Below are 26,149 nucleotides of genomic sequence, written 5' to 3'. Positions count from 1 at the left end.
AGGATCATAGGATATTCTGAGTAGGAAGAGACCCACAAAGATCATAGGCTCCATACAGCACCACCCAAAATCCAAACCCAAGTTGCTGCCATGCAGCTGTGTGGGCATGAGAATAGTTACGCCCAACTTAAGCCATCAGCTCTTGGTAAGCAGGAGGCATGCTTTCCTCATCTACCACTGGACCCTCAGGACAAAGTAACTAGTACTTAAAATCCTAAAATCCTAAAATTTGACCTAGGTAACACTGAACATGCCTAAAACTGATAGATACTTCAAAAAAAAAATTTCCAACAAAGGTTTTTGTTACAAGGATAGATACATTCTCTCTTTGGGAATTGTCCTCTGCTCATGCTTGTATGTGTTTCAGCAAAGCATTTTGACAAGGCTTTTTGATTCTATGAGAAAGCATGCAAGAAAACCTAAAACTTGTAAAAGATGTGGGACTAAAAGGAGTACCTTTCCTGTCCAAACATATATAGATCACAGACAAAATTAACCTTATGGCAGATTAATGTGTTTTAAATACTGTAGAATTTATCAAACATTTCAAATACTGTATGTGCTGTGAATATCCCATATAGAAATGAAGTTTTAATGATTATCTGGCAGCAGATGCAGAATACAAAGTATATAAGAGAATGTTAAACTCTTATTATTTCCTCTGCTCTGAAAACAAATGAAGTGTTTCATATGAGACTGAATTTGTTTTAACAATTGAAGTTCAGGTTAATTAATTGATCCAAGATGATAGCTGAAACCTCAACTGTATCTAATAGCTTATATATAGTATAGCTAAAGTCTTGGTACATTTGTAATGAGTTACGTTAGAACTGTGCTAATATTCTGCACTTAAACCTTTGTTTACTTCAGTATTCTCTTATTACACTTGTTTCCTTTGACAGTTCATTTGCATACAATTATGAACAATACATGCTTATTAAACAGAAAATAATTTTCTATAATTTCCTAATTGTACAAAAGTAGGCACTCTCTTGGCTTTTTTTAGCTTGGTCCATTTTTACATAATGATTGGAGTTACTAGGTATTGCATAGTATAAATTGTGTAAAACTGTGAGCAGAACACATGGGGCAATGAACAACAGACTGTTACTAGATGCAAGTATCAAGCTGCAGTATTTAATTTAAGAAGGTACAAGGGTGTTACACTCATATCTGTTGCTTAAAGTGGATCTAATGCAGATCTGGACTCTGAATTCTATTCTTCCTATTTTCTTTCCTGAATGGAAGTTAGTGTGGAAGCATTTCAAGTAGATGGTCATTAGACTTTCTTTTCTCTCTCTCTCTCTCTCTCTCTCTCTCTCTCTCTCTCTCTCTAATACCTGTAAAAGCTCCTGTGATTACCCCAGTGTTATAACCAATAAAGTAACTTTTGTACAATTTCTATTTCACTGCATGTGGAAGAAATTAATATTGCAAATGCATCCACTTTTGTTTCCTCTGTCTCATCCCACTTAAGTGAGTTTTGAGGGAGGTGAATCTTTTTCTATTTCCTGAGTCACACCTCCCCTAGTCAGCAAGGGGTCACTATTGCGGTGGAGTCATCCAAGACTCGGAGGAATAATACACATTAATTTATTGAGAGCTTTCTTAACAACTAACAGCAATTACTTAGAGGTAAACAGAGGCTAACTGGCTAATTACGATTAATAGGCGTTACAGGTAAGACAGTTTTAGAAGGGCTACTATGAAGAGTAAAAGAATAAAAGAAGATAAAGATAAAAGATAGAAAACAGGGAAAAAGAGACAGACAGATTTATAAACATAGCAAAGCAAAGCAGTTCACCACTCCTAGATCCAGCTGTGTCTTGGTATCAGGTGCGGATCTTCAGTAGAGATGGGTCATTGGAGATTGTGTTGTTCAGTTGAAGATGACTAGCGATGACCATACAAACTCTTATTTATAGTCCGAAGTGGTCGGTCAGCTCTTTTGGAGTGACAGCTTCTGGCTTTGGGATCTCAGCAGGAACTCCTTTGTTCCTATCTTCCAGGCTTTGTAAATTTAAGTCATCAGGTAAGAGGAAGCAGGAAGATGCCAGCTTGTGTTCTGTCTTCACAGGATACAGTGGTATCACCTACCAGTCCCTTGTACCAAGCTGGAGTTATTTGCTCACAGGCCAAGTTTTCAGCCAGTAAACACTTCTGAGCTTTCCTTTTCAAAGGCAAACCTCTCCAGAGAAGTGCTTTCAGATGTGAAATTGTCCACAAAGTGATGTTGATTGCCTCATCTTGATTTGAGACACTTCTTACCAGTCTCAGATACCCTCCATGAACATGTGAACACAATAGCCATGAACAATCAAGAGATGAGCAGACAGGTGACTTGCTGCATATGAGTCATCTGCTGCTTGTGCTGCTACCCAGACAGTAGTGCCTTGCCAGTTCATTGTCTGAGGCTGGGGTGGTTGCTATGATAGAGTGGGAGATCACACTTCTCCTGAGTGTGCATGGGAATGTATATGGACTATCAATGTACTTACTTTCAGACTGTGCCTACAAACATTTATTTTTCAAAGAGACAAAACATTAGCAGCAGTATTCTGATACAGATTTTCTGTATGTTATTCATCTGTCACAGTAGTAGTTACAGCATGGATTCATGGACAAATTCATTTATGTTCAGTTTTGAATTCTGTGGAAACGAGATGCATTTCTACTGAGCTTTTAAAGCTTCCTGAGGGCTTTCACAATAGGAGCTGATAAAGTTTTATGGAATGCTTTACTTTTATGTATAGTCAATATGATGAGAATCATTCTACCTTATACAGCAGGATGCAAATTAACTGAATGGTTTTGAATGAGCCACCCATAAACACTTGCTGCATTTATTTTATGTGATAACATCTTACTCAGTGCAAACTACTCCTTTGAAAGCACACAGTGTGTATATGTATTATGAAGTTAGAGCACGTGCTCAGTAAATGGGAATTTTATTTTCTAAATCTTCTTGGTTTGAAGAATTTGAACCCACTTCTCCCAAATCCCTTATCCAGTTATTTTGATTACTATGACCTCTATCATTTCTGGGTAAAACAAGGCTCTGCGCATCTCTGCATGCTAAATTTAGGGGCATGGAAAAAGGAGCAACAGAAGACAAATTTTGGCTTCATATTTACAGCGCTTCTTCAGGAAGGGAAGAGTCCCAGGATTCCAGCCCCTTCTATATTATTTCTGTGCTACATCTCGTCTGTTTTAAGATCAAAAGCTTTGAATTAAGGGCTTGGATTCCCACATCTGATCCACCGCAGCTGAGACCCTTCTATTTCTCTGTCTCCTACAGATAAAAAATATTTTAAATCCCAACTTTGACATGGTAGAGGCATTCCTGCTATGGTGCTCCTAAATTCCAGAGGGAAGTGGGGATTTTTTGAAGAGGGTATTTTATTTTTAGTCATTATTGTGAAAGCAAGACTTTAACGAATACAGTCATAAGCCATGAAAATTGCAAGAAGCGTATGGAATGTACTGCAATTACTGTGTAATTAATACTCAGCCTGTGACCTAAATATCTGTGAATCTTTACATAATTTATGTTTTCCATTGTTATAATCTGAAATTAATGTTAGGCAGCTTTGGAATAACCATTGTTAATAGCCATCAGGCTATTGCAGTTTTAAGGCTGAATATCATTTATTTCATGGCTAAACACTCATAATACATTATTAGTACGGGAAGCTCTGTCCCTTAAGAAACTGTCCTCTTTTAGCAACAAATGTATGAAAAGTTATTAATAAGCAGTACTATTCATCAGCACTTAAAAGTTCTGATTGGATTAGGCCAGAAACGCCACTTTTCTGACCTTGGATCTCACTATAGTTTTATAGAGTCATAAGTCTCCTACTGTCTTTCTGCTATTGGGTAGTCCTACTTGTCATGAAGTATTGTTATATAGGTATAATGTAGTATTGTTATATAGGTATAACAAACATCAGTCATATCCAATTTTGAAGTTTTCCTCCTACAATTTTAATAAACTTCAGATGTATGTGTTTTCATTATAAAGATCATTAGTACTTAATTCCTTTAGAAACCAATTTAATGACAGTAATCCTTGTAGGTTGTTTTTTTTTTTCTTTTTCTTTTTTTAATAGCTGTCTATCAGATCCTGTATCTGAATGCTAAATCTGAAAGACTTGCCCTTTTTATAAATATTTCTCTTCAGGTGCTTTCTGTTGTTGTATGAATGGTACATGATTTTTTTCTGTCTTAATGAGGTAGTAGATTGCCTATGTAATCCTGTACAGAAATTGAATTTTTGCTACCCAAGTGCTTTTATATGAGATTCGCTTACCTAAACATAATTTTATAATGGGTAAAAAAATTGGTAATACTGTGAACTTCTAAAATTTTTTATTTATTGTTCACACAAACTTAATTACAATCCTTATATTTTTAGGGAGAAACAGTTACTTTCTTCCCAGGCTGCTTATAGCGTTAAAATGCCATGACTGTTGGAGAACTGGCTTCAACAAATGAAGAGAAGGCTGAGGTACTGAATGAGATCTTTGCCTCAGTCTTCACTGGCAGCCAGGATTCCTGAACTTCTCACATCCCTGAGCCCAGCATTCCTCAAACTCTAGGTGGGGACCAGGGTGGTAAATCCCCCCCCACTGTGAGGACAGAGCAGGTCCGAGACCAGCTCATGAGACTGAATGTATACAAGTCTATGGGGATGGATGGCATGCATTCCAGGGTTCTGAAGGAGGTGGCTGAGGTGGTTGCTGAGCCACTCTCCATCATATTTGAAAAGTCGTGGCTGCCAGGTGAGGTTCCCAGATGACTGGAGGAAGGGTCATGTCACTCCCATTTACAAGAAAGGGAGCAAGGAGGACCCGGGGAACTACAGGCTGGTCTCACTTCTGTGCCTGGGAAGATCATGGAACAGATCCTCATGGATGACATCCTTGATCACATGAGGAATGGGCGTGTGATCTGTGACAGCCAGCATGGCTTCACCAGAGGAAGGTCATGCTTGACCAATCTGGTGGCCTTTTATAATGGAGTGACACTGTGGCATTGGTGGACAAGGGAAAGGAGACCGATGTCATTTACCTGGACTTGAGCAAGGCCTTTGACATGGTCCCCCACCACATCCTTATCTCCAAATTGGAGGGATGTAGACTTGATGGGTGGACCACTCGATGGATAAGAAACTGGTTGAAAGGCTGCAGGCAGAGGGTGGTCATCAATGGCTCTGTGTCCAGGTGGAGGCCAGTAACGAGCAGTGTCCCCCAGGGATCTGTCTTGGACTGGTGCTCTTTAACATCTTTATCAATGACATCAATGAGGGAATCGAGTGCACTCTCAGCAAATCTGCTGATGACACCAAGCTGAGTGGTGCGGTCGGCGCGGTTGAAGGAAGGGATGCCATTCAGAGGGACCTCAACAGGCTAGAAAGGTGGGCCCGGGTGAACCTGATGAGGTTCAACACGGCAAAGTGCAGAGTTTTGTACTTGGGCCGGAGGAATCCCAGGCATCCATACAGACTGGAAGGAGCGGTCCTTGAGAGCAACCCTGCAGAGCAGGACCTGGGTGTCTTGATAGATGAGAAACTTAACATGAGCCAGCAGTGTGCCCTTGCGGCTCGGAAAACAAATGGTATCCTGGGCTCCATCAGAAGAGAGGTGGCCAGCAGGGACAAGGAGGTGATTGTCCCCCTCTGCTCTGCTCTTGTGAGACCCCATCTGGAGTACTGTGTCCAGGTCTGGAGCCCCCAGTACAAAAAAGACAGAGAGCTGTTGGAGAGGGTCCAGAGGAGGGCCACAAAGATGATCAGGGGACTGGAGCATCACCCGTATGAGGACAGGCTGAGGGAGCTGGGCTTGTTCAGCCTGGAGAAGAGAAGGCTGCTGGGTGACCTCATTGCAGCCTTTCAGTACCCAAAGGGAGTCTACAGAGGGGAGGGGAATCAACTCTTTGAAAGGGTTGATAACTGCAGGACAGAAATGGTTATAAGTTGAGGGAGGGGAGATTTAGGTTGGATGTCAGGGGGAAATTCTTTACCCAGAGAGTGGTGAGGTACTGGAACAGGCTGCCCAGAGAGGTTGTGGATGCTCCATCCCTGGAGGTGTTCAAGACCAGATTGGATGGGGCCCTGGGCAGTCTGGTCTAGCATTAAATGGGGAGGTTGGTGGCCCTGCATGTGGCAGGGGGGTTGGAGATTCATGATCCTTGAGGTCCCTTCCAACCCTGGCCATTCTGTGATTCTGTGACCATTCTCCTGCTGCAAGCAAGCAGGCCCCAGTTATTCTGGGACTCCAGACCCTGTGGAGCAGCAGGTGCCTTCCTGCAGCGAGGTCTGGCTGCCCTCTTCCACTGGAAACCATGAGCTAGGGGCAGTTACAGCACAGCTTGTGCCTTTGCCCATATGACATGGAGATCAGCTAAGGGATGAGGGATGCTTAAGGGGAAGCTGGTCAGGGCTGGGCATGCTCAGGTGAGGTAGTGGATTACCAGAATGTGACTTGGAGAAGAATGAAGGATTTGGTAGTTGGCCTATGAAAGAGAAGGAATAAATGAAAATGCTTCCACCTTTTCACAGCCCTGAAGATACAATGTGAGCTCAAATGTAAGAAACGTAATGTAAACTAGAGACCACTTTTCTAACTTCTAATGTGTCAATTGAGTAAGAATTAAATTGGAAACAGATTGTATTCCAAGGTCCAACATTACACTGCATTAATAAGGTTATGTAATAAGGATCAACTATGAGAAAAATGAAAATATGTAGCCTGCTGTGTATAGCATAAAAGAAAACTATTAATGTTAATGTTGTGTAAACCAGAAATCTTAGGTGATGGTGAAGAAGTTTTACTGTTTCAATTATTTGTACCCAGGAACTGTTGGCCAATGGTTCAGTGCCTGGATGGAAGATGAGTGATGAGTGGTGTCCCTCAGGGGTCAATACTGGGACCAGAGCTCTTTAATATCTTTATCAATGACATTGAGAGTGGGATTGAGTACACCCTCTGCAAGTTGAGCTGTGTGGTGTCATCAACGTGCTTGAGAGAGTGGATACTACCTAGAGAGACCTAGACAGGCTCAAACACTGGGCTTAGTGAGACTTTGTGAGGTTCAACAAATCCAAATGCAAGGTGTTGCATCTGGGTTGTTTCAACCCCTACTAACAGTACAAGCTGGGGTACGTAAGAATGGAGCACAGCCCTGACAAAAAGAACATGGGGGTGGGTACTGGTGGATGGCAAGTTGGACATAAACCAGCACTGTGCCCTTGCAGCCCAGAAAAATTATGTATGTATGCTGGATTGCATGAAAAGAAGCACGGCCGGCAGATTGAGGGAGGTGATCCTGCCCATCCACTTTGCACTGGTGAGGCCTCACCTGGAGTACTCCATCCAAATGTTGAGACTTGAGTACAGGAGAGACATGAAACTGCTGGAGCTCATCCAGAGGAGGGCCATAAAAATGATCCAAAGAATTGAACATCTAACCTATGAGGACAGGCTGAGAGAGCTGGAGCTGTTCACCGTGGAGAAGAGAAGGCTCTGGAGTGACCTGATAGCAGCATTTCAGGTTCTAAAGGGAGACTATAAGAAAGAAGGGAATGGACTCTTTATCAAGGTCTGTTGTGACAGGACAAGGGGAGGTGGTTTCAAACTAAAAGGAGGGAAATTTTGAGTGGATATAAGAAAAAAGTTTCTTAGAATAAGGTAGTGAAGCACTAGAAGAGGTCGCGCAGAGAAGTGGCGGATAGCACATCCTTGGAGACATTCAAGGTCAGGCTCGGTGGGTCTCTGAACCACCTGATCTAGCTGTAGGTGTCCCTGTTCATTACAGGGGATTTGGACTCAATGACCTTTGAAGGTCCCTTCCAATTCTAATGATACTATGATTTTATCATCCTGCACATAAATGTTCTGTCAGAATATGTACAGTGGAGTTTCTGTACTTACAATATAGAATCACCAAGGTTGGAAAAGACCTACAAGATCGTCCAGTACAACCAACAGTCGCCAGTTGTTGAGGCAGAATGTCTCTGTCATTAGTGAATTAGATGGGTGATATTATTTAGAAAATGTTTTAGAATTAAATTGTTCCCAAAAGTGTCATCACCAATCAAAGTAAATAGAATATTCTGTTATAAAGTAGGCATCTACTTGTACTGAACTTTGTAATCTTTTAAACTTATGCTAATACATGTTTTTTTCTCATCTAAAATCTCCTTGGAATGAAAACAAGCTCTTGTTTATCCATTGTTCCTTTACCCCTGAGTGAATAACACATTAGCACGCTTTTCCGGCTTTCTTTTTCTTTTCCTGCCCTTACTGCACCAGCGGTGGCAGAATGAAATACTAGGTTCTTCTCACTCTCTCTCAGGTCACTCAGTTGTAAAAGGAGAAGTAGACATGGGGAGTTTGATTCAGCTAAACACATTATTTGTGTAGGCTCTTGTATGTGGGAATTAGGGCCTTGCTACTTGTCTTGCTTTCAGATAAGACAGTGTGTTGCCCTTAGTTCTTCACTGATCTAGACTAGCAGAACTAAAGGATACTTCTGTCATGATTGGGCAAGATGTTTAAAACACAGTGGCCAACTTTTGTCTCTAAGAGACAGATGTATCTCATAGCAGGAACACTTGCTATTCAAAGAACATAAGTGTCTCAGGACACATCACAGCTGTGTAGGCAGAGATGCTTTTGACTGATAGAGCCAACCTTGGTGAGTTCTGTGGGACTGAAGAGGGTGCCCTGCTGACCTGTGTCCTGCAAGGCAATGTGAGACCACTGGAAAGTTACTGTATTTTTTATTCCTCTCCTGCAGTTGTTCTTTCTCTTCTCATCAGTGGTTCCCCAATGTATGTGTCAGATAGTTTTCAGCTGTTTTAATTTATGGAAATCAATTCAATTGTTTATTCAGTAGCGGATGCTCAAGGATATGGTGTATGACATTTCAGTTATCTGCAATCTGCTACCATTTGTTCCTTTCTTAACAGACAAAGTAATATCCAGAAATCTTGACCACTATGTACCGCACAGAAAGTCATTTAATAACATCATTGGGAACACGTTAAACAATGCAAATGGTGTGCAAAATATGTTTGCTGGTCCATTACCTTAAGTGCAAATGCTACAATGACATTGTTTTACTCAAAAATGGAAAACAAATAGTAGGCCAGACAATTGTCTAGTTTTGACAGTAGGTTTGTTCCTTATAAAATCCTTTAACTACTTTCTATTTTTAAAACAAAGCAGGTTTGTTTGTCTAAAATTTTGGGAATAGCAGATTATGTTTTCATGCGTAGGAGAGTTATAGAATGAAGTTAATTCTAGTCAAATCATCATTTCTACAGTATCTTGCATGTTGGACAGAGTCCGTATCATTAGCAAACTAATCTTATTAACTAATATAGCACTTTCATGACAAATGAACCCTATAGTTCAATGTTCGGGACAGGTATAGTGCCTGAAGTAAGAGGCCTTTTTCCCGTGCTTACAATGAAAATACATCTCAAAACATGTATGGCTGGACAGACCAGTGAGAAACAATTTCACAATTCTAGATAGTTTGATAAGTCTTCTCTAAAAACCCATTGTTACAGAACAGTTGTGAAGTGTTTTTCAGGGATCACAAGTCCTTTTTTCTTCTATGAAGGGGATAGAATGGAAGATAATGAAGCAGTTTGGAACATGTATAAAAGAATATCCTTCCAAGTTAAAAAGGCAGCACAGGAAGAAGAATGATTTTCAGATAATTAGCTGATGGACAGTAGCTAGCATTCATAGACTAAAGCTGAAAAACAAGACTGTAAATTTACAGTTAGAGACTGAGCCAGTAGAAAATTTCCTATATCAAGTAAGTATAATTTAGGTTTTGGGAAGGACCCAAAATGAACATAAGTAAAATTAGGAGAAGATATATATATATTTTCCCCCATTTTATTTCCTTATCAGAATTGCTTTACTGTGGTTAATTTAATTTCTGCTGAGCTGTTTTTGGGAGCACGTGTGTAAGGCTATGCATTCTCCTCACAGTGAGTATTTATGACAACTTAAGAAAAAAAATCATGCTTGGCATTACCCCAAGGAACGTTAGTGTTGAGATACAGCTGTATTTCTATTTCTGACTCAACTGGAAACTGAGATACTCAGCAATACAGATGCTAGAGGCTTCCTATATCATTTTTGTTTTAAGCAATGACACTTTCTACCAAAAATAATTTTTAAAATGAATAACATGCCAAGTTAAAATTTGTGTGGAATACCTTTATTCACAAATATTCAACAGGATTTCATATTGTGCTTCATGCAAACAAATAACCCAGTGCTGCACTTCTGAAATTGTGAATACTACACAGAGCAATTGTATAAAGAAGTGCAAGGAAAAAGCCCTCATTCTAAAATGCAGTTAGTCTACTATTCACCCAGAGTCAAGCAGTCTTATAGCTAGAGAGTTTGTACGATATACTGGTGTTCATACTTCAGAACTTCAGAAGCAGCAATGAAGTTTGTAACTACCATATGTTGTCTTAATTTTCTGGAAGAATTAACCAAAAAAAAAAAGGTAAGAAAGCCTTTTGTATGTGCATGTATCATCTGTGTATCTGCCTACTGCTTCCAAAAACAGCAAACTTCTGCAATTTCCATTTTAAATCAGATATATATATATTTTAATTAATAAATTCCTGCCTGTTTACTGGTAAACAACTAGTAAAAACTAATTACTGAAAAAAGGCTGTTTCCAAAGATTAGGTATCACTTAAAGTTAGTGTTAAGAATTGGATTTCATAAAATTATGACTTTTGTTTTTCAGTTTAAAACCTAGCAATGCATTACAGAATATAGGCCTCAGATGTGCTCATTACAGTAGCAAAATAATTTTCAGTGCATTATAAGATCCCCCTTGGGATGTTTCTTTTTAATTTCCTTTGACTTGCTTATTTTATTTTTGCAAGCAGTTTCAACAAGGTGACATTTTCTAGACTAGTCAGTTGCTGAGGCATTCACCTGGAACAGGAGACAAGTGATGTTAAGCACCTGCTTTGAATCAGTCATGAGAATGATGTGAGCCAGATTCCACAGCTTCCTTAATGACGTTCAAAGGCATAAAGCACCAACTACACTATAGCAATCCAGCAATGTTTAGCTTGCTTGTGTTTTTGATTTTTAAAATGAAGAAAAGGCCAGCAAATAAATTCTGTTGCAGGAAGGGTAGTGGAAACAGAAGGGTTGAAAGACCCTTGGGGAGAAGGGGATAAGATCTGCTTTAGTGCTCGTAGTGCTCTGTGGAGGTAAAGGGTAGTGCTGGAAGCCATTTTCTTCCTTCACGCCCTTTAGTGGAAACTACTTTCTGGTATCTCATAGACAACAGCAGATCTTACTTTCTGGGGATTTACTACAAGCAAAGTTGGCTGCAGCCTATCTTGCTTATGCCTTTAAGTTAGACGTTAATCTCTGAGAATAAATGTAAATGGGAATGGATTCTACAGTGGAACCATGTTTTAAATGCAATTAATTTGTTATAAAGACTTTTTTTTTTTTTTTTTTTTTTTTTTAAGCAGACTTGTCAACATAAATGACTGAAATATAAATGGACCACAACAAGAATTTAGTGGAAAGAGCCATTTCTCATTGATATTCTTATATTACAAAGGCTTTCTTTGGCAGCTTCAAGCTTTATAGCTTTTGCTTCGTGCTTCTTTTACAAATATATGTATACAGAAATACAAACATATGTGTGTAGGTATGCTTATTTATGTTTCTTTCAAAGCTATCAGCAATATATATATATATTATGGTTGGTCAGTAAAGATGTTTTTGGATCTACTTTCCTAGTCAGAAGCTATTTACTGAATTTGTAAATGTATAATAAGCTCCTGTTGTTCTTTAGACAGTATTTATTAGGCTCACGCAGAGCAAGGTGCTGACTCTCACTAGTACCCTTGAGGCTGAAGATAACAGCTTCAGGATTTCCTGCGGTATCAGTTAGTGCAGTGAGAAATGGGATTTTGATTTTATAAATGCCTGAGTCAAGTCTGCAGTAAAATGTTGCATAACACTTTGTGATATCTATTCATTGTTTCCTGGAAAATTAACCTTTGTTTCTGGCTTCCAAAATGCTAAGTTTCTATGTCATTTATTATGTCTGTGGTCATATTATTTATTTAAATAATCTTGACTAACAATGTTCATATTGCTCCAAATTTAACTTGGAGAAATTCCATCTGTGACATTTAATTCCTTTGCTGATAGGCAATTTATTGTCTAACTTTTCTAAGGTATATGAATATAGATAAATTTTAGTCCTTAACCTGCAGTGCCAAAGTGCTAGTGTTAGTTCACAGCCAGTGAATGAGCAAATATATTACTATTACTTCTTATCTCTTTGTTTATAAATATCATTATCAAAAATTAGGTATCAAAATCTGCTGTTTGCAAACTGCTTTCTCACTCATCTTTGATAAAGCCACGATAATGAATGCATTAGGTTTGCACTAACACTTCTGAAGATAGATTCTTTAGGAGTCATCATTGTTTAAGTAATTCTTCCCATAATGTGTTCTTCAACGCCTCCACTATTTTTTATTTCCAACCTGTTCTTTTCTAAAATAAAGCTATTTTAAGATACTGCTTTCAGAAACGTCTTAGGTATTCAGTAACATGACTGCCAATGAAAGTGCAAAAGATGCATGATCTCATTTTAAATCAATCCTTGAACTGTGTGGTTCCTTTTGAGAATGTTTTCAATTGCTGTACAGCACTGTGATCAGCAGAGGTCAATATCAAAACTACGTTGGTTTCATCTGAGTCTTTCTTAGAAATTTCAAGCACCATTGATTACAGCCTTTTCTTTTGTTATATAAGACTTTACATAAAATACATGCTATCATGAGTATAGATACACTATACCTTCTAGACGGATTAGCCAGAAAGCTTAGCTCCCTTCACAAATTAAAATATTAAAATGTAGGTTGTTAGTCCTAGCAGCTGTTTCAGAACAAAGCTGGAAGAATATTATGACTAGATTACATCACTACACTCTCTGAATTAACAAAATGTGTGCTCTCCATTTTCACCTGCTGCTCATACTATTTACTCCTGAAAATGTGAGCAGTAGAAGTAGAAACATGTAGATGTGCTGAGGACATGGTCTAGAGTGATCACAAGTATGGGTTGATAGTTGGACTAAGTGATCTTAGAGGTATTTGTGATTCTAGGAGTAGAAATGGAAATCTTTGTTTACATCTGAAGAGGTGAAGGCTGAGCCACAACCTGATTCTTCTCTCCCATCCTAATAATGTTCTTGTTAGCTGCAGTGAATGTGTTTGATCTTGCATATATGCTTTCAGTTCATATAAAAGGAACTTAGAAGAGTCTCTGGTGGGCTGTTATGGTTCCCTGTTCCTAAGACGATGACCAAATTTGTTTGTAATTAATGGCTCTTTTCATTGTGAATTTTGTGCTCAGTCTGTAGAATGAATAAATGGAAGGCAACCAGTGCAGAAGGGTATTATTTTCCTTCTTTCCTTCTTTCCTTCTTTCCTTCTTTCAGAAGCTTAGTGAAAACACCATTTTTCATATAACAAATTCATCAAAAATGTTCCAGGAGATCTGTTAGAAGGTTTTAACAGGGACATGGTGAATTTTCAGTGTATCTACAAAATTAGAACTACAGCTCTAGATTTAAATGCAGTGTGTGTACGTGTTTTCCTTTAGGTGATTTCAGTTTACATATCCTTTTCAGTAAAAAGGAATCATTTTGGTGCATTAAGTTGCTAAAAGAGAACTGTATTTAACGTTTCTACAAAGCCAGTATTATGATTAATTACTACACAGTTGTTTAAATACCAACATAAAGCTAATGTTTTCTTTTTTTTTTTTTTTTTTTTTTTTTTTGGTACTCTAGGGAGCAGCTGTGGAAAGAGAGAAGATGAAAGTTCCTATTCCAAACTTGATTCTCTTGTATGCTACTCTAACTCAGAGCTTGAAGGTTGTGACCAAAAGAGGATCAGGTAAGTAAATCTTTCTCTGATCTTACAATATGTTTTGAAAGAAGAAATCCTTAAAATTTATGAATATACTTTATGATGTTGTTATAGTTGTTTGAAGAATAATTAGAAGGAATTAGAATTCTGCAGCAAACCAATTTAGTAACTTCTGTATTATTTTAGACTCTATTCTATGGTGTGAACTTGATGGAAAATCAAAATAACAGTTCATCTGATAAAGGAGAATATCTTTTTTTTTTCCTCCACTGTATCCCCAGAATTGTTTAGCTTACTTAAAGACTTGATAGCAGTCACTGAGCTACTGTACTTCAATGTGAACAGTTTATCTGTTTGACTATCTTCTTTATGTTGAAGAATATCTTGGATATGCATGTGGCTTTGGCTTAGACCGTTTTTTATAATAATAATAAAAAAAAAAGATCAGGCACATTAAATTTAATAAATTTAATAACAATGAAAAGTGAATAAGAAAATGCGTTTTTGAAGGGACTATCACATATGTTGTGAAAGATTTGTGCAGCAAGGAAAATATAGGTGGCTTTTCAGGAATCCAGCAGAGGATGATATATTTGCCCATCATCTTTCATGTGTTACTGTTTGTATGTTTAAAAGAAAAAAAAGAACTTTGATACTGAGACAATGGTTGTGTTTTTTCATCCTGAGATTCTAACTTCCCCTTCTATTCCTTTTCATTGGATAATGGGAAAATTGCAGGATAATATTTCTGCAAACTCTTACTTTGATCTGCGGGTGTAAGGAAACTAAATCCTTGATGGAGGATTTGATCCCGTGTTGATAGGATTAATTATTTTTGTTGTAACTAGTTAATTTTCTTTTGTCATTTGTTTGCTCTGGGTGGCTTTTGTTGTACTGTTCTAGAAGTCTGGACTTGATTTGTTTATTTATTTATTTTCTTTTCGTTTTATCTGTTTCCAGCTGGAGTTGGCTGCTAGCAATGCTTGTAGTAGTAAAGAGATGCTTAGGGAGATCTTTGTACATTTTGGGCAACAGTTTAAATAACATTTGTATTTTCAATAGATCCTACTCGGAACATATGAAACTAGTTCTGTCTTCAATGTTTTAATGACTGTGGGAAAGAAAATAAGGAGTACCACTCTAATATCTTAAAATATTTCTCAGTCAGGACTTGAGACTGTGATATATTTAAGCTCAGGAAAACTGGATTCTGTTCACTATGTGCAGAACAAAGGAGTTGGTGATGAGATGATGTATTTGCAACATGACGTCTGCCTAGATAGAAATCATTTGAACTTGTCTGGGTGAGGTTGTTCTTTTTGATCACAGTTGAGCGTTTGTGAGCTTTCAGTTGAGGTCCCTTAATCCAAATGTAGTATAAACAGTATCAATCCTCTTGAAGAAGTAATTTTTAACATGACAAACATTTTAAAACGAAACAAAAAAGCAGCCAGTTATAAAATACTTCCCACTTCAATGTGACAATAATAAGAAGTCAAGGTTTCTTTTCCTTTTACTTCATTGTTCATGCTTGTATCATCTTTCTGAGATAAACCAATTGTAGGAAAAGTGTTAAATATTCATGTTAATTTCTGTTTGGGAAAGTTATGTAATTGATGTCCAGGCAAAGAAAATAAGGTGTTTTCAGCTGTACTGAATATTTTCTCATCCTGTGCAGCAAAAAAGGAAAAGCTTTAATGGAAGTCTTTAAATCTTACTACAACATGGGTCTTTTTTTTATGGTTTTGCATGAAATCTGCTTTTATAGTATTTAGTTTATCAGCTACATTGCAGAGAAGACTATTTTGTCATAGTGCATGGTGCAAAAGAAAAAGCCGAGTTCTGAAATTTCAGCTTTTACTGTCTTTGTTCATGCCATTTAGTGGCTTCAGATGTGGTGAACTTCTATAAAAGTAGGTGTAATGTAATGAGTAGATGATAATGCTTAGCTTAATTTTTCTTTTTTCTTTTTTTAATTTTTTTTCCTTGGCTGATTTGGGAGGAATATTTTTCAATCCTGAATTGCTTCTATGAAGAAAATGTGGTGGTTTTTTTTTTTTTTTTTTAAAGGAAGTTTCAGAAAATAAGATTCATTTACGTATACAGTGAAAATACTGCTGCTTCTTCCTGAAGCTAATCAATTTGTAGTTATAAGCAAGTTATCTGTAGTTATAGATATATGTAAGGAGAAAGAAGTGTAGTTTTATGTGAGGGTGTTAATCAGAGGCAGCAAATGGTGAGGTTTGTATATGTTTAGTTGTGTGCATTGCATTCTGACACCTGGATCAAAAGTTTGGCTGTGGCTTACTTTGTATTCATTACTGTGTCTCTAGGAATCTCGTTGTATATGCCTGAAGTGTGATTGTATTTCAGAGTTGAATGCAACTGTCCTTCTCCTATTTCTTTCATAAAGATTGAATATCAGAGCAACATAGAAAACTGTATTATACAACTACTTTAATATAGGCAATTTTTGAATGAAAACAAGAAAACAGAACTGAACCTTTCATTTGGAATTTATTGTGTCTCAATTTTGGAAGTGTAATGAATCAAGACTAAATTAAAATTGAAGTGTGTTTTAAATCTTTTACATGCCTTTTTAGAAGAATGTTTTTTTCATAGTAATTGAATATTTGCTCTTAATGGTGTCCTGCCAACCTCTTCCACCCTTTTCTATGATAGTATATTTTCATATTGATGTAAATATCTCCATATTAGTAGCCGTTTATTTTTTTTTTTACAGATACATTGCTTTTTGCTGTTATGAATCAAAGCAATTTATTAGGAGTTAAGGAGTTGTTACATTAGTATTCTCAGCTAATTTTAAATTAGCTGGCTCATAGCTGTGTGACGTACTTGTGTAACACTTCAACTTTGTATTTGATTCTGTTTCTATCAGGTATTTTAAAAAAATCCAGAAAATACATTTCTGTAAAGCAGTGAATGATTTCAAATGGCTCTAACATAAAAAGGATTTATTTTACATCTTGAGTACTTAGTAACTGTGCTATTACATAAAAATGTCTGTGCAAGCAGTTTGAGAAACAATTTCATTAATATGTAAAAATTATGCAATGAACATGTTCCTGTATATCCAGGTGTGCCAGTAAATAAGACTTAAACCTGTCAATTTTATTTGAATGCACAACTCCTGTAAGTTTTAATGCCTTGTCAGACAAGGAAGAGAAGATCCTTCGTCTTAAGCTTTGCCATTCCAAACACTAGGCTAAATAAAATACTAGAACATACCATTCCCTCTTGTTATTTTTTTATTATCATTATTACTTTTTTTTTTACCAAGGTTGCTGAACAGAGAGGATTTTTTTGGTGTTAAATAATCTTCAAAATGGGTGGGAGGAATGGGGGAAAAGTTTTTTTTTTTTTTATGCATAAGATATTATAACTTCATTGTATAATTAGACAATTAGAGTATTGATATTTTAGACACTAATAATAATTTGAAGTCATCTTGTATCAAAAAAAGTTGAGAATTCTTATTTTCTGTGTTCCACTGTTTTTCTACCGATTGCGTCGTGTGGAGTTCATGAAGGAGCTGTGTTCTGTGCTCACCTGTGTGAAAGAAAATCTTCTCTTTGTCATATTTATTCTGTGAAAGAAATCAAATTTAACTGAGCGGACAATCTCTTGCATGATGGTTTATCAGGAGATGTACAGGGTCCTTCACATTGTTATTGTGAGATTAAAGTCTGCAGATGTATTATTCATGTAGGAAAAAATGATTATCTTTCTAATGTATATTATCTTTTTGTCAGAGTTACAAGTAATGAGTATGGGTGGTTGTAGTCATGCTTATATAGAGCATTATGAACTTCATGAAAACGAGAAGTCAAATTTTGACATTGCAGCCCCTGTTGATATTTCTCAATTTTAGTTTGCCTTGTAGGAGCCATTTTTAGTAGATAATTTTAAATAGATAAATGCAATTCAAGGTGCATTTTTGTTCTAGAACTAGCGAAATTCCAAGGAACAGAATGGAAATATATATTGAAAAAATCAAGTAATTATTTTGCTTGACTGATTTTGTACACTTCAACAACCTATAGTAGACATTTTACTAAATTATGGCCCTCTGAATTTTTACAAATGATTTCTTATTTACATCTATTTTAGACCATAATATTAGTTATATTGTGAATATCTCTGTACAAATGAGGCACTTGCTTTCTTTCTCTAAAACATTTCCTTTAGTTGGAACAGAACAAATGATTTTAGCATTGTTGTCCTTAGCATCAAGAAAGCCAAGATTTTTTTTACCTTGTGACAAATGCCATAATGTGTATTCAACAACTTATAGTAAGTAATATATGAATGCATAAAATAAAAATTCTTCACCTTAGCTATATATAATGAATTTATCTATGATATGCAATACAGCTTTGAGAATGTTCTAAAAGGGAAAATATGTGTTACATTTCTACCTAGCAACTGAATTGTCTCCATTATACAATAAAGCTGGTTATAACAATTAAAAAAAAAAAAAAATCTATAATCCAGGTTATCTGGATTTTCTTTTTTTGAGAAATTGTATGCAATTAAATACTGAGCCAGAACAGGAATCTCATACCCATTATTTGAGTATCTGTGTATCTTATGTATTTTTTTTATGAGACTTGGTAACCCAACTATTACTATATAACTGCCACTCTATTCTTCTGAGCATCTTTCCATCAGTGGTGTCATTCTCTTTTTCATTCTGGCTGTGCTTTGTTTGCCCAAGCATTTTCTTTTGTCAAAAGGAAATTAGTTGATGAATGTCATATTGGATCTGATATTCACTGAACAGTAATCAGATAGTTCAAAAATTAAATGAGGAGGCATCTTCCTTGTTTTTTTTTTTTCTGTACAATTTATAGACTCATGCATGGTACTCCCAGCACACTGAAGTTGGAGCAAAGCATTCAGAATGATTAAAGGATAAGTTTCTTGTGAAGCACAGGAGTTTTTGTCAATTAATATTAATAGTCTCTAGCTGTTCTTTATGCTGTTACAGAATGTTAGTTTTCCGTTATTACTTGATGGGTCTTGTGGCCTTTTGTGTGGTCACACAGAAGCTAAGTCTGTCCATACCTATCTGACATGTAAGATTAACTTCTACGAGTGAGAAGTTTTCTGCAGTTGAGCAATTAATACTACTATTACTGCTATGAAAATTCTTTTTTCTGTTTAGTGACAAAAAGCAGAGAGACAGTATGTTTAAGTCCTAAGCAAAGATGAATGTACCTGCTTGGATTTAGGGGATAGAGGAGGGCAATCTTGTTTGTGCCATTACCTTGTGAGGAAGTGAATGTTATTTTATCTGAGGACTGTTTCAAAATACTTACTTTGAATTGCATCGTAATGCGCAACCTCACTTATTCTATATGTGAAACTGAATGGGGGAAACAGTGAACCACTTTTCTTTGTGAGGCAGATGGGAGAGAAAGATGAAGGAGCACCTTATATAGGCAGCAGAAGTATCTCCCTTCCCATTCTACAGCCAAAACTGGCAATGCTGTTTACTCCAGGTTTGATATGATCCTTGCTGAGAAAATGTCCATGCTTTTTGTCCTCTGTGAATCAGTGGGGAAAGAAGTTGTTAATGATTAACGTATATAGTAATATTAGTGTATAGCTCTAAACTTATCTCTGTGTTTATGCCAACTATATAAGGAAAGTGCATTTTCTTTAAAGGAATGTTTCTTTTGCTACAGAATGCTGCATGTGTCATAGTTGGTAAAGAGCGATTTACAACATATAGATTTTATTTCAAAACTCTGAGGAATAATCTTGTTGGAAAAACCAGTGGTTTTGTTACTGAGCTTCAACATATGTTTGCCATGGAGCAGTCCGGCTCTACTAGACTTCATCCAAATGTTCTGTGAAAAGGACACTGCCAGTATGTCAAGATGAGCAGCAATGATGCAGTTTGTTGACCAAAGGGGAGTTGGGAGCTGTATTATTAAGGAACAAGCCAACATAATTCTGAGCCACTAGAGGATCTAGATGGTAAGAAATGACTACATCACCAGCACAGACCCTTTGTGACGCATTTATTATTTTGGAGACTGAATACTGTAACTGTTACTTGTCCTTTGAGCATTTATGAACAGGATGGCTGACATTTTAAAAATAGTTATATGACCTTTTATTGTTGCTGGGATCCATACTGGTACTTTCCAGAGTCCTGAGAGATGGTGAATAGTATAATGGTATGTGAAAAGACTGTGTAGAATCAAATGGTCAGTGTTTTATAGTGTGCCATGGATATTTAGAAATGAATAATAATAGTAAAGGAGACAAAAACTGAAGCCAAGAGGACAGCAATAGATATTCTTACATAGTTTGTTCACTGAGTTTTAGTAGCTATTTAGAATGACTCTGCTTCCATGGTTCCTGTTGACTGTAGGGAATTGTTAGCAGTAGTTTTGCTGATTGGCAGCTGTTGGCAAGTGGCCTAGAAGATGTAAAAGAACAAGTGACCTTTGATCAGAAGATTTATTTATTTGAAGATTACGCTGTCACTTTTTTGCAGAATAATGACTGTGGAGAATAAGGAGATTGAAAACCCTCAAGGACAAGTAATGACCATGTGATAAATTTCTCTTTTTTATTTAAGTGTAGTCATCTGTGAAATATTAAGATAAAGAAATAAGAGTTGTGATAATGAGGTTTGCCCATTAGAATATGTTTTGTTGCTACACATAAAGCAAATTAAAATTGATGAAATCTCCTAGATTAAAATGCTTATTGTTTTGTTCCTTCTGAAAGACTGAGGGAGGAAATGCTATCAATGCAGCATGCACAAAGACTTGTCGAAAACAGCTATGCATGAAAAGAGGAGGCTGTCCTTCATGCTCCAGTACTGAATTCTTCAGCCATTCTTGCTCAAAGTAGTTTTTCCTCTTACAGTCTTTAATTCAAATGTGAAATACGCAACATCTGTTATTACTGTAAGATTAAAAAAAAAATCTGTTTTTCAAAAGAGTTAGTTTATGTGTTTCTATTGTTTTTTGTTTGTTTGTTTGTTTGTTTGTTTAATCTTCTTTTTGTTCACCCCCAATTGTAAGGACAATTATCAGACTGCTGTGGTGGTAAATTACAACATAGTTATGTTATTTGAAAGTTGAATGCTCCTGTCATTTGAATGTCTTGCACTGAACACCCAACTAATTTCAGGAAACTGTCAGGTGTACAGATGCAAAACAGCCAATTGTGTTGAAGCAATCTGCAAATTCATGTGGAGTTGCTCACTTCCACAGATGACTTTTTCATCCTTGGCAAAAAGGACTGATTTTTCCAGTCTTTTGAATCAATTTCAATTCTATTTGAAATAATTCCAACTGATAATTCTAATTTTAATTATACAGTCACTTGGATTGGAAGGGACTTAAGATCATCTAGTCCAACCCTGCTGATGCAAGCAATGTCAGTTAGAGCAGCTTGCTCAGCACTGTGTCCAGTTAAGTTACTTCAAGAGTGTTTTTTAAGCACTTTCTTTTCTAAGGGAGTTGAGGTGAGCCTTTTGGAGACTATATCTACGTGTCCTGCAGTGCAGTCCATGACCCTCAATTTACCAACTCAGTCTGGCATAAGTTTATCTTTTGTAGTGATTTGCCTTATCTGTCTTCCAGTGGAAATCGCATGTTAAGGATGATACTTCTGAATTGCTCTAATGTAGAGTTGCAACATTGAAAGGATATACCTAGAGTTCTTGTCATGTTTTAAAATTTGACTTACTTGACAGCAGTGCTAGTTAAGATTGCTTGGTTACCTGTTCGGGTTCATTTATTTTCACAATCAGATTAATTCTTTAAAATTAAAAATACTCATATTCTGTTTAAACTTAAGCCAATAAACAAGTCATGTTAAGCTACATGGAATAATGGGTGCCTATATTTGCATGATTTACTGTTCTCCTGTAACTTCATTTTTAACTATATTTAACTCTTGATGATATAAGAAACTGTATTTCCTTGTGGGAACAGTTTCTACTGCTGAGCATGCTATCTTCATGCATTTTTATGTATTCACTATATGTTCACTATGATCAATTCTTCAGTTCTGTTTGTGGTATTATGTAGAATAAATGACTTGGATATTAGAAATTAAATATTAGATCTTAGTATCAACAGCTTGCAGGAAAAACAGCAACATTCTTTGGTCTTCCAGATCAGGAGACTGCAGACTGAAGGAAAGCTGTAATTTTTTTAAGGTACGGGGTTGGCTTGTCTGAAGGCAAATCTTCACCCAGATGTCCATGACTATATGATTCAGAGTGAATGCTGAAGGCAAAACAAAGAGATAGGCAAGGAAGAATGCAAATTTTACCTAGCTACCTGTTTATCTACATATGTTTCTGTGCTATGAAGAAAGGCTTAATTTTTTTTCTAGGGATCCTTGCCCAAGTAGAGATGCTATTAAGCATAAGTAGGTTTTTGGGTATGGCACCACAAAGAGGAAGTGAAAATATGGAGAAAGATCCTGAGAAACAGAGATTGAGTCCAGCCCCCTAGTAAAGCAGGTTCCCTACAGCAGATTACACAGGAAAGCATTCAGATGGGTCTTGAATCTCTCCAAAGAAGGAGAGTATGCTGTTTCTGTGGGCAGCCTGTTCCAGTACTCCATCACTCACAATAAAGAAGTTTCTCCTCATGTGTGTATGGAACTCTTGTCTGTTTTGCTTTCTGTCTGTTGTCCCTTGTTCTGTTGCTGAAATCTCTGAGTACTTTGTAGTCAAATGGCCTGAGCCGTATTTGATAAGGAGTCCAACTGCTTTTTCTGGGAGTGAATTTTGGAAGGGGCCTTCTGGTATTCCATACTGTCTGTTATTGTGTTGTCATTCCACTGACTAAATAAGACCACTCTGTGCACTTTTCAACAGATGCATTTTTGCATTTTGGTTTTATTTTTGCACTGTGGATTTATTTTTGCCCTTGGCAGTCTACTATATATACTTCATATTTTTTATAATCAAACTTCAAGCATTCAATTTCTAGGAAATTGAGTAAGGATCAGTAACATTTCTGAGACAATTATTCTGCAGAAAAATGTTATTTATTTTACAAATATGCACGCGTTCATTTTATATTTTACTACTAGCTGTGGAGTTAGCAGAATGAGACTGTTGAAGACTGTTGAAGAATGAGACTGATGAAGTTGTAAGAAATTTACAACAAAGACTATAAGTCTTGGAAGAAATTGTGGCAAATCTTGTTTGTCAAAAATACTTTTGTTTTTTTTTCTTCCCTGGGAAAAGTAGCTGTCTTGGAGAGAAAAGGAGCAAACTGTGAAACAACTAAGCCAAAATATTGCCCATAACTTAATGCATTCAAACACAGAACATTAAACTTAAATGAACTAAGTTTCTTGACAGATTTGCAGTGAGATTTTTTTTCTGTGCCATCATTTAACACCTTAATCTACTGTCTTTACTTCTGAGTACCTCAAGTTCATGTAAGCACTCTTCTTCAGCTCTTGTATAGCTCCCAAATGCTTAGTCATGGATCAAAATATGAATGTAACAAAAACTTGTAAGAGTCTATGGAGAAAAAAGGTTATTTTATGTGTAAACTACTTTGCAAACGTGGACCTCATCTGCAGTCTAGACAGTCTTAACAGGTGAGTTCTATGAGTTCTATGCACTTAAATTAACACACTGCTTAGAATTACTTAGACTTTTGCTGGGTAGATTAATTATCAGAATTCAGATTTGATGAGGCCAGAACAGAAGTTTAGAGAATAGTAATACTAATAATCCATTAGTATGTTGCTGTATTGGGCATTGAAGTGCAACATCACACAGAACAGTTGTCGGAAGGTGAAAAATGGCTCTTTTTACCAAACCAGAAAATTCAACATACGAGCTTGTATAGGAACTGCTGAATCACAGCCTGAACCTCTGATTGATCACCTGAGGTGAGCAATGAGTCAGTCATGGGAGCACAGGTGAAGGCAATTCACCTGTGCTGCTGGAAGGGGTGGAGCCTGGCTCCATCTCTCCTAGACCCATTTAAGAGCTGACTACCAATGAGGAAGGATCTCTTCTGGAGATCCGCTCCGCTGGAATTTCATAAGTGACCCCAGGATGTGGGTAAGCATCCTATCTTTTTGTTTTGGTGTAATAACTACATAGCCGAGCTCTTTGGTATCTATAACATCTGTATATTCATTGATTGTACAGAGCTCAAAAGAGCTTTAAGAAAAATAGTTTCCTTTGCTTTTGGTTATTGGGAATGATAGCATAGAATGGCTGATATTTTTTTATATATCGTAGCAATATTTTTCTGTTATTTGATTATATGCGTTCCATAAAAACACTTGAAAATTACTTATATGTGAACAGGAGAAGGGGGAGATCTGAGATAGCAAAAAGCAGGTTTTCTCTTTCTCAGATTTGTAAAGAAAGCTGATCCATGACAAACACTGCTAACAGTTAGTAAATTTTATTGATTACCTTGAAAGAGCCACAATTGTTTCTGTTACTGATTATTACTTTTTTACACTTTTGAATTAAATTATCAGATGTCTGTGCAATAGGATAAATTGTATGAGGTGATATAACAGACGTTAGTTTTTTTTGGTTTTTTTTGTTTTTTTTTTTTTACGGTGTCATTTAGCAACCTATAGATTTTTCAGTATAAGAGTTTGCTACAACAGTACATCAACATGCAAAAGGTCAGTGCTTCCCCTCCACTGCAGACAAACAAACAAAAAAAAGACATAAGCTGCTATGAGAAGAAGGTGATTTCCAGATGGTAGAGCAGTGACTGAATTCCAGTGTGATTGCGCTTCTCCAGTGCCTAGAGAAGTTGTAAGGTCTCCTTCAGAATAAGATTCAGCTAAAAAGCAACTATCCTTGCTGTCATCTGACTAATGTCATGCCATCTGAAATGCAGGACAAAATTGAAGTAATTGAAACTTTAGTCTTATTTAACCAGCTCACTCTCTGTGTTGTATCATTTTGCCAGTGTTAAGTAATATGTGTGTAATGTACCTGCATTTCAAAGTAGGTCATGCGATTTTCATAGGCATAGGAGGAGAGTGTTTTGTGTACATTCAGTACTGAAGAAAGTTATGCTAAAATACTTCCTAGTTGATACCAACCCTAGAGTAGGTGCTGCACCTAGGTTTTCTGATACCTAATACATTAAAAACCACTGTTTCTTTTTGGGGTAATAATTGTATTTCTAACTCTTCTTGAACAATACCATTCTTTAGAGTTGTTTTCTTACTGTTAATATATTGTATGTTTAAAATGTCTAAAACTTCACGTTCTGATAAGCCTAGGCATGAGATTCAAAGAAAATACTGAAGCTGTATATCAAGTCTCTAGAGTTAATAAATTAGGGGAAAGGTTTCATTTCTTATTTCTGTTTTTGCTCTTTTGCTAAAAGCTGCCTGAAATAAAGAAGTGCTTTTCATTGTACTCCAAGACTTTTTCCAATTTCATTCTTCCATATAGAAATACAAGGTTAAAGATGCAATAAGGTTGCCCATCGCTGCACAGCAAATTGTTATATGTCCCGGTGCTGAAAAACTTGAGCAAGAGCTTGAAAGCTGGTTTTCCAGATATTGGCAATTGTGATCAATAGAGGGAGGCAGCTGTCTCACACACATAATTTCCTGCATGACTCTAGGCAATGCAGCAACTGTCTTCCTCTATCTAAACACTATTGGAGATTTTGTGCTTAAGTGCTGAATCCTGTAGAGCAGAACGGTAATTTTATTTAAAATGAAAATCAGGTTAAGCTAATTTCTGATACATAGTTGCAAGTATTAGTAATATATAGCAACTCCTGTTGTGCCAGATAGTTTTGAAAGGATCCAATTCTCTATTTTCTTGCTTGTGATTTGTTAATCTCAAAACGTTTTAAAATCTATTTCTTTTTCTGCTTGTAATTAATTCAAAGTAATTAATTTTTGCTTTACTGAGTTGATATCATTAATAGTTTCATTGAAAACTGCTCTTTATTTTCTGTCCCATTCACTAGATCTTAATTTTTAGGCCAAATTTAGTATGAAGCCTGTGAATCGTTCTCTTACGGTAAAGGTCAGGCATCAACTTCTATCCCATGCTGGAGAACAGATGAGTATGCTGTGTATGCTTCCTTCACAGTCCTTCATTGCTGTGATGAATTCTCAACAATAAGTTGTGTGTGGGAGTAATTTCTGTTTATCTTATCAGAGGAA

The 26,149-nt window shown here is 36.7% G+C and overlaps 1 protein-coding gene and 1 long non-coding RNA gene across 5 annotated transcripts in view; both read left to right on the top strand.

Moving 5' to 3' along the window:
- Positions 1 to 26,149, top strand: part of IL1RAPL1 (interleukin 1 receptor accessory protein like 1) — a 694,430-nt gene that overhangs the window by 73,045 nt on the left and 595,236 nt on the right. For 3 of the 4 annotated variants that reach the window (XM_048929664.1, XM_048929665.1, XM_048929655.1), the window contains exon 2: positions 13,882 to 13,987. In XM_048929664.1, coding sequence (XP_048785621.1) covers positions 13,906 to 13,987 — 82 coding nt within the window. In that variant the 5' untranslated portion in view covers positions 13,882 to 13,905. Of the gene's footprint in view, positions 1 to 13,881; positions 13,988 to 26,149 lie in introns of those variants that run through there. The other variant, XM_048929671.1, reaches the window with a different exon arrangement.
- Positions 23,999 to 26,149, top strand: part of LOC125686146 (uncharacterized) — a 28,667-nt gene continuing 26,516 nt past the window's right edge. Inside the window, exon 1 of the long non-coding RNA XR_007373681.1 lies at positions 23,999 to 24,050. This is a non-coding gene — a long non-coding RNA (uncharacterized LOC125686146). The remainder of the gene's footprint in view (positions 24,051 to 26,149) is intronic.

This window comes from Lagopus muta, chromosome 1 (genome assembly GCF_023343835.1).
Source record: "Lagopus muta isolate bLagMut1 chromosome 1, bLagMut1 primary, whole genome shotgun sequence".
Lineage (NCBI taxonomy): Eukaryota > Metazoa > Chordata > Aves > Galliformes > Phasianidae > Lagopus > Lagopus muta.
The sequence above is the reverse complement of the archived record's forward strand: the minus strand, read 5'-3'. Positions and strand labels throughout refer to the sequence as shown.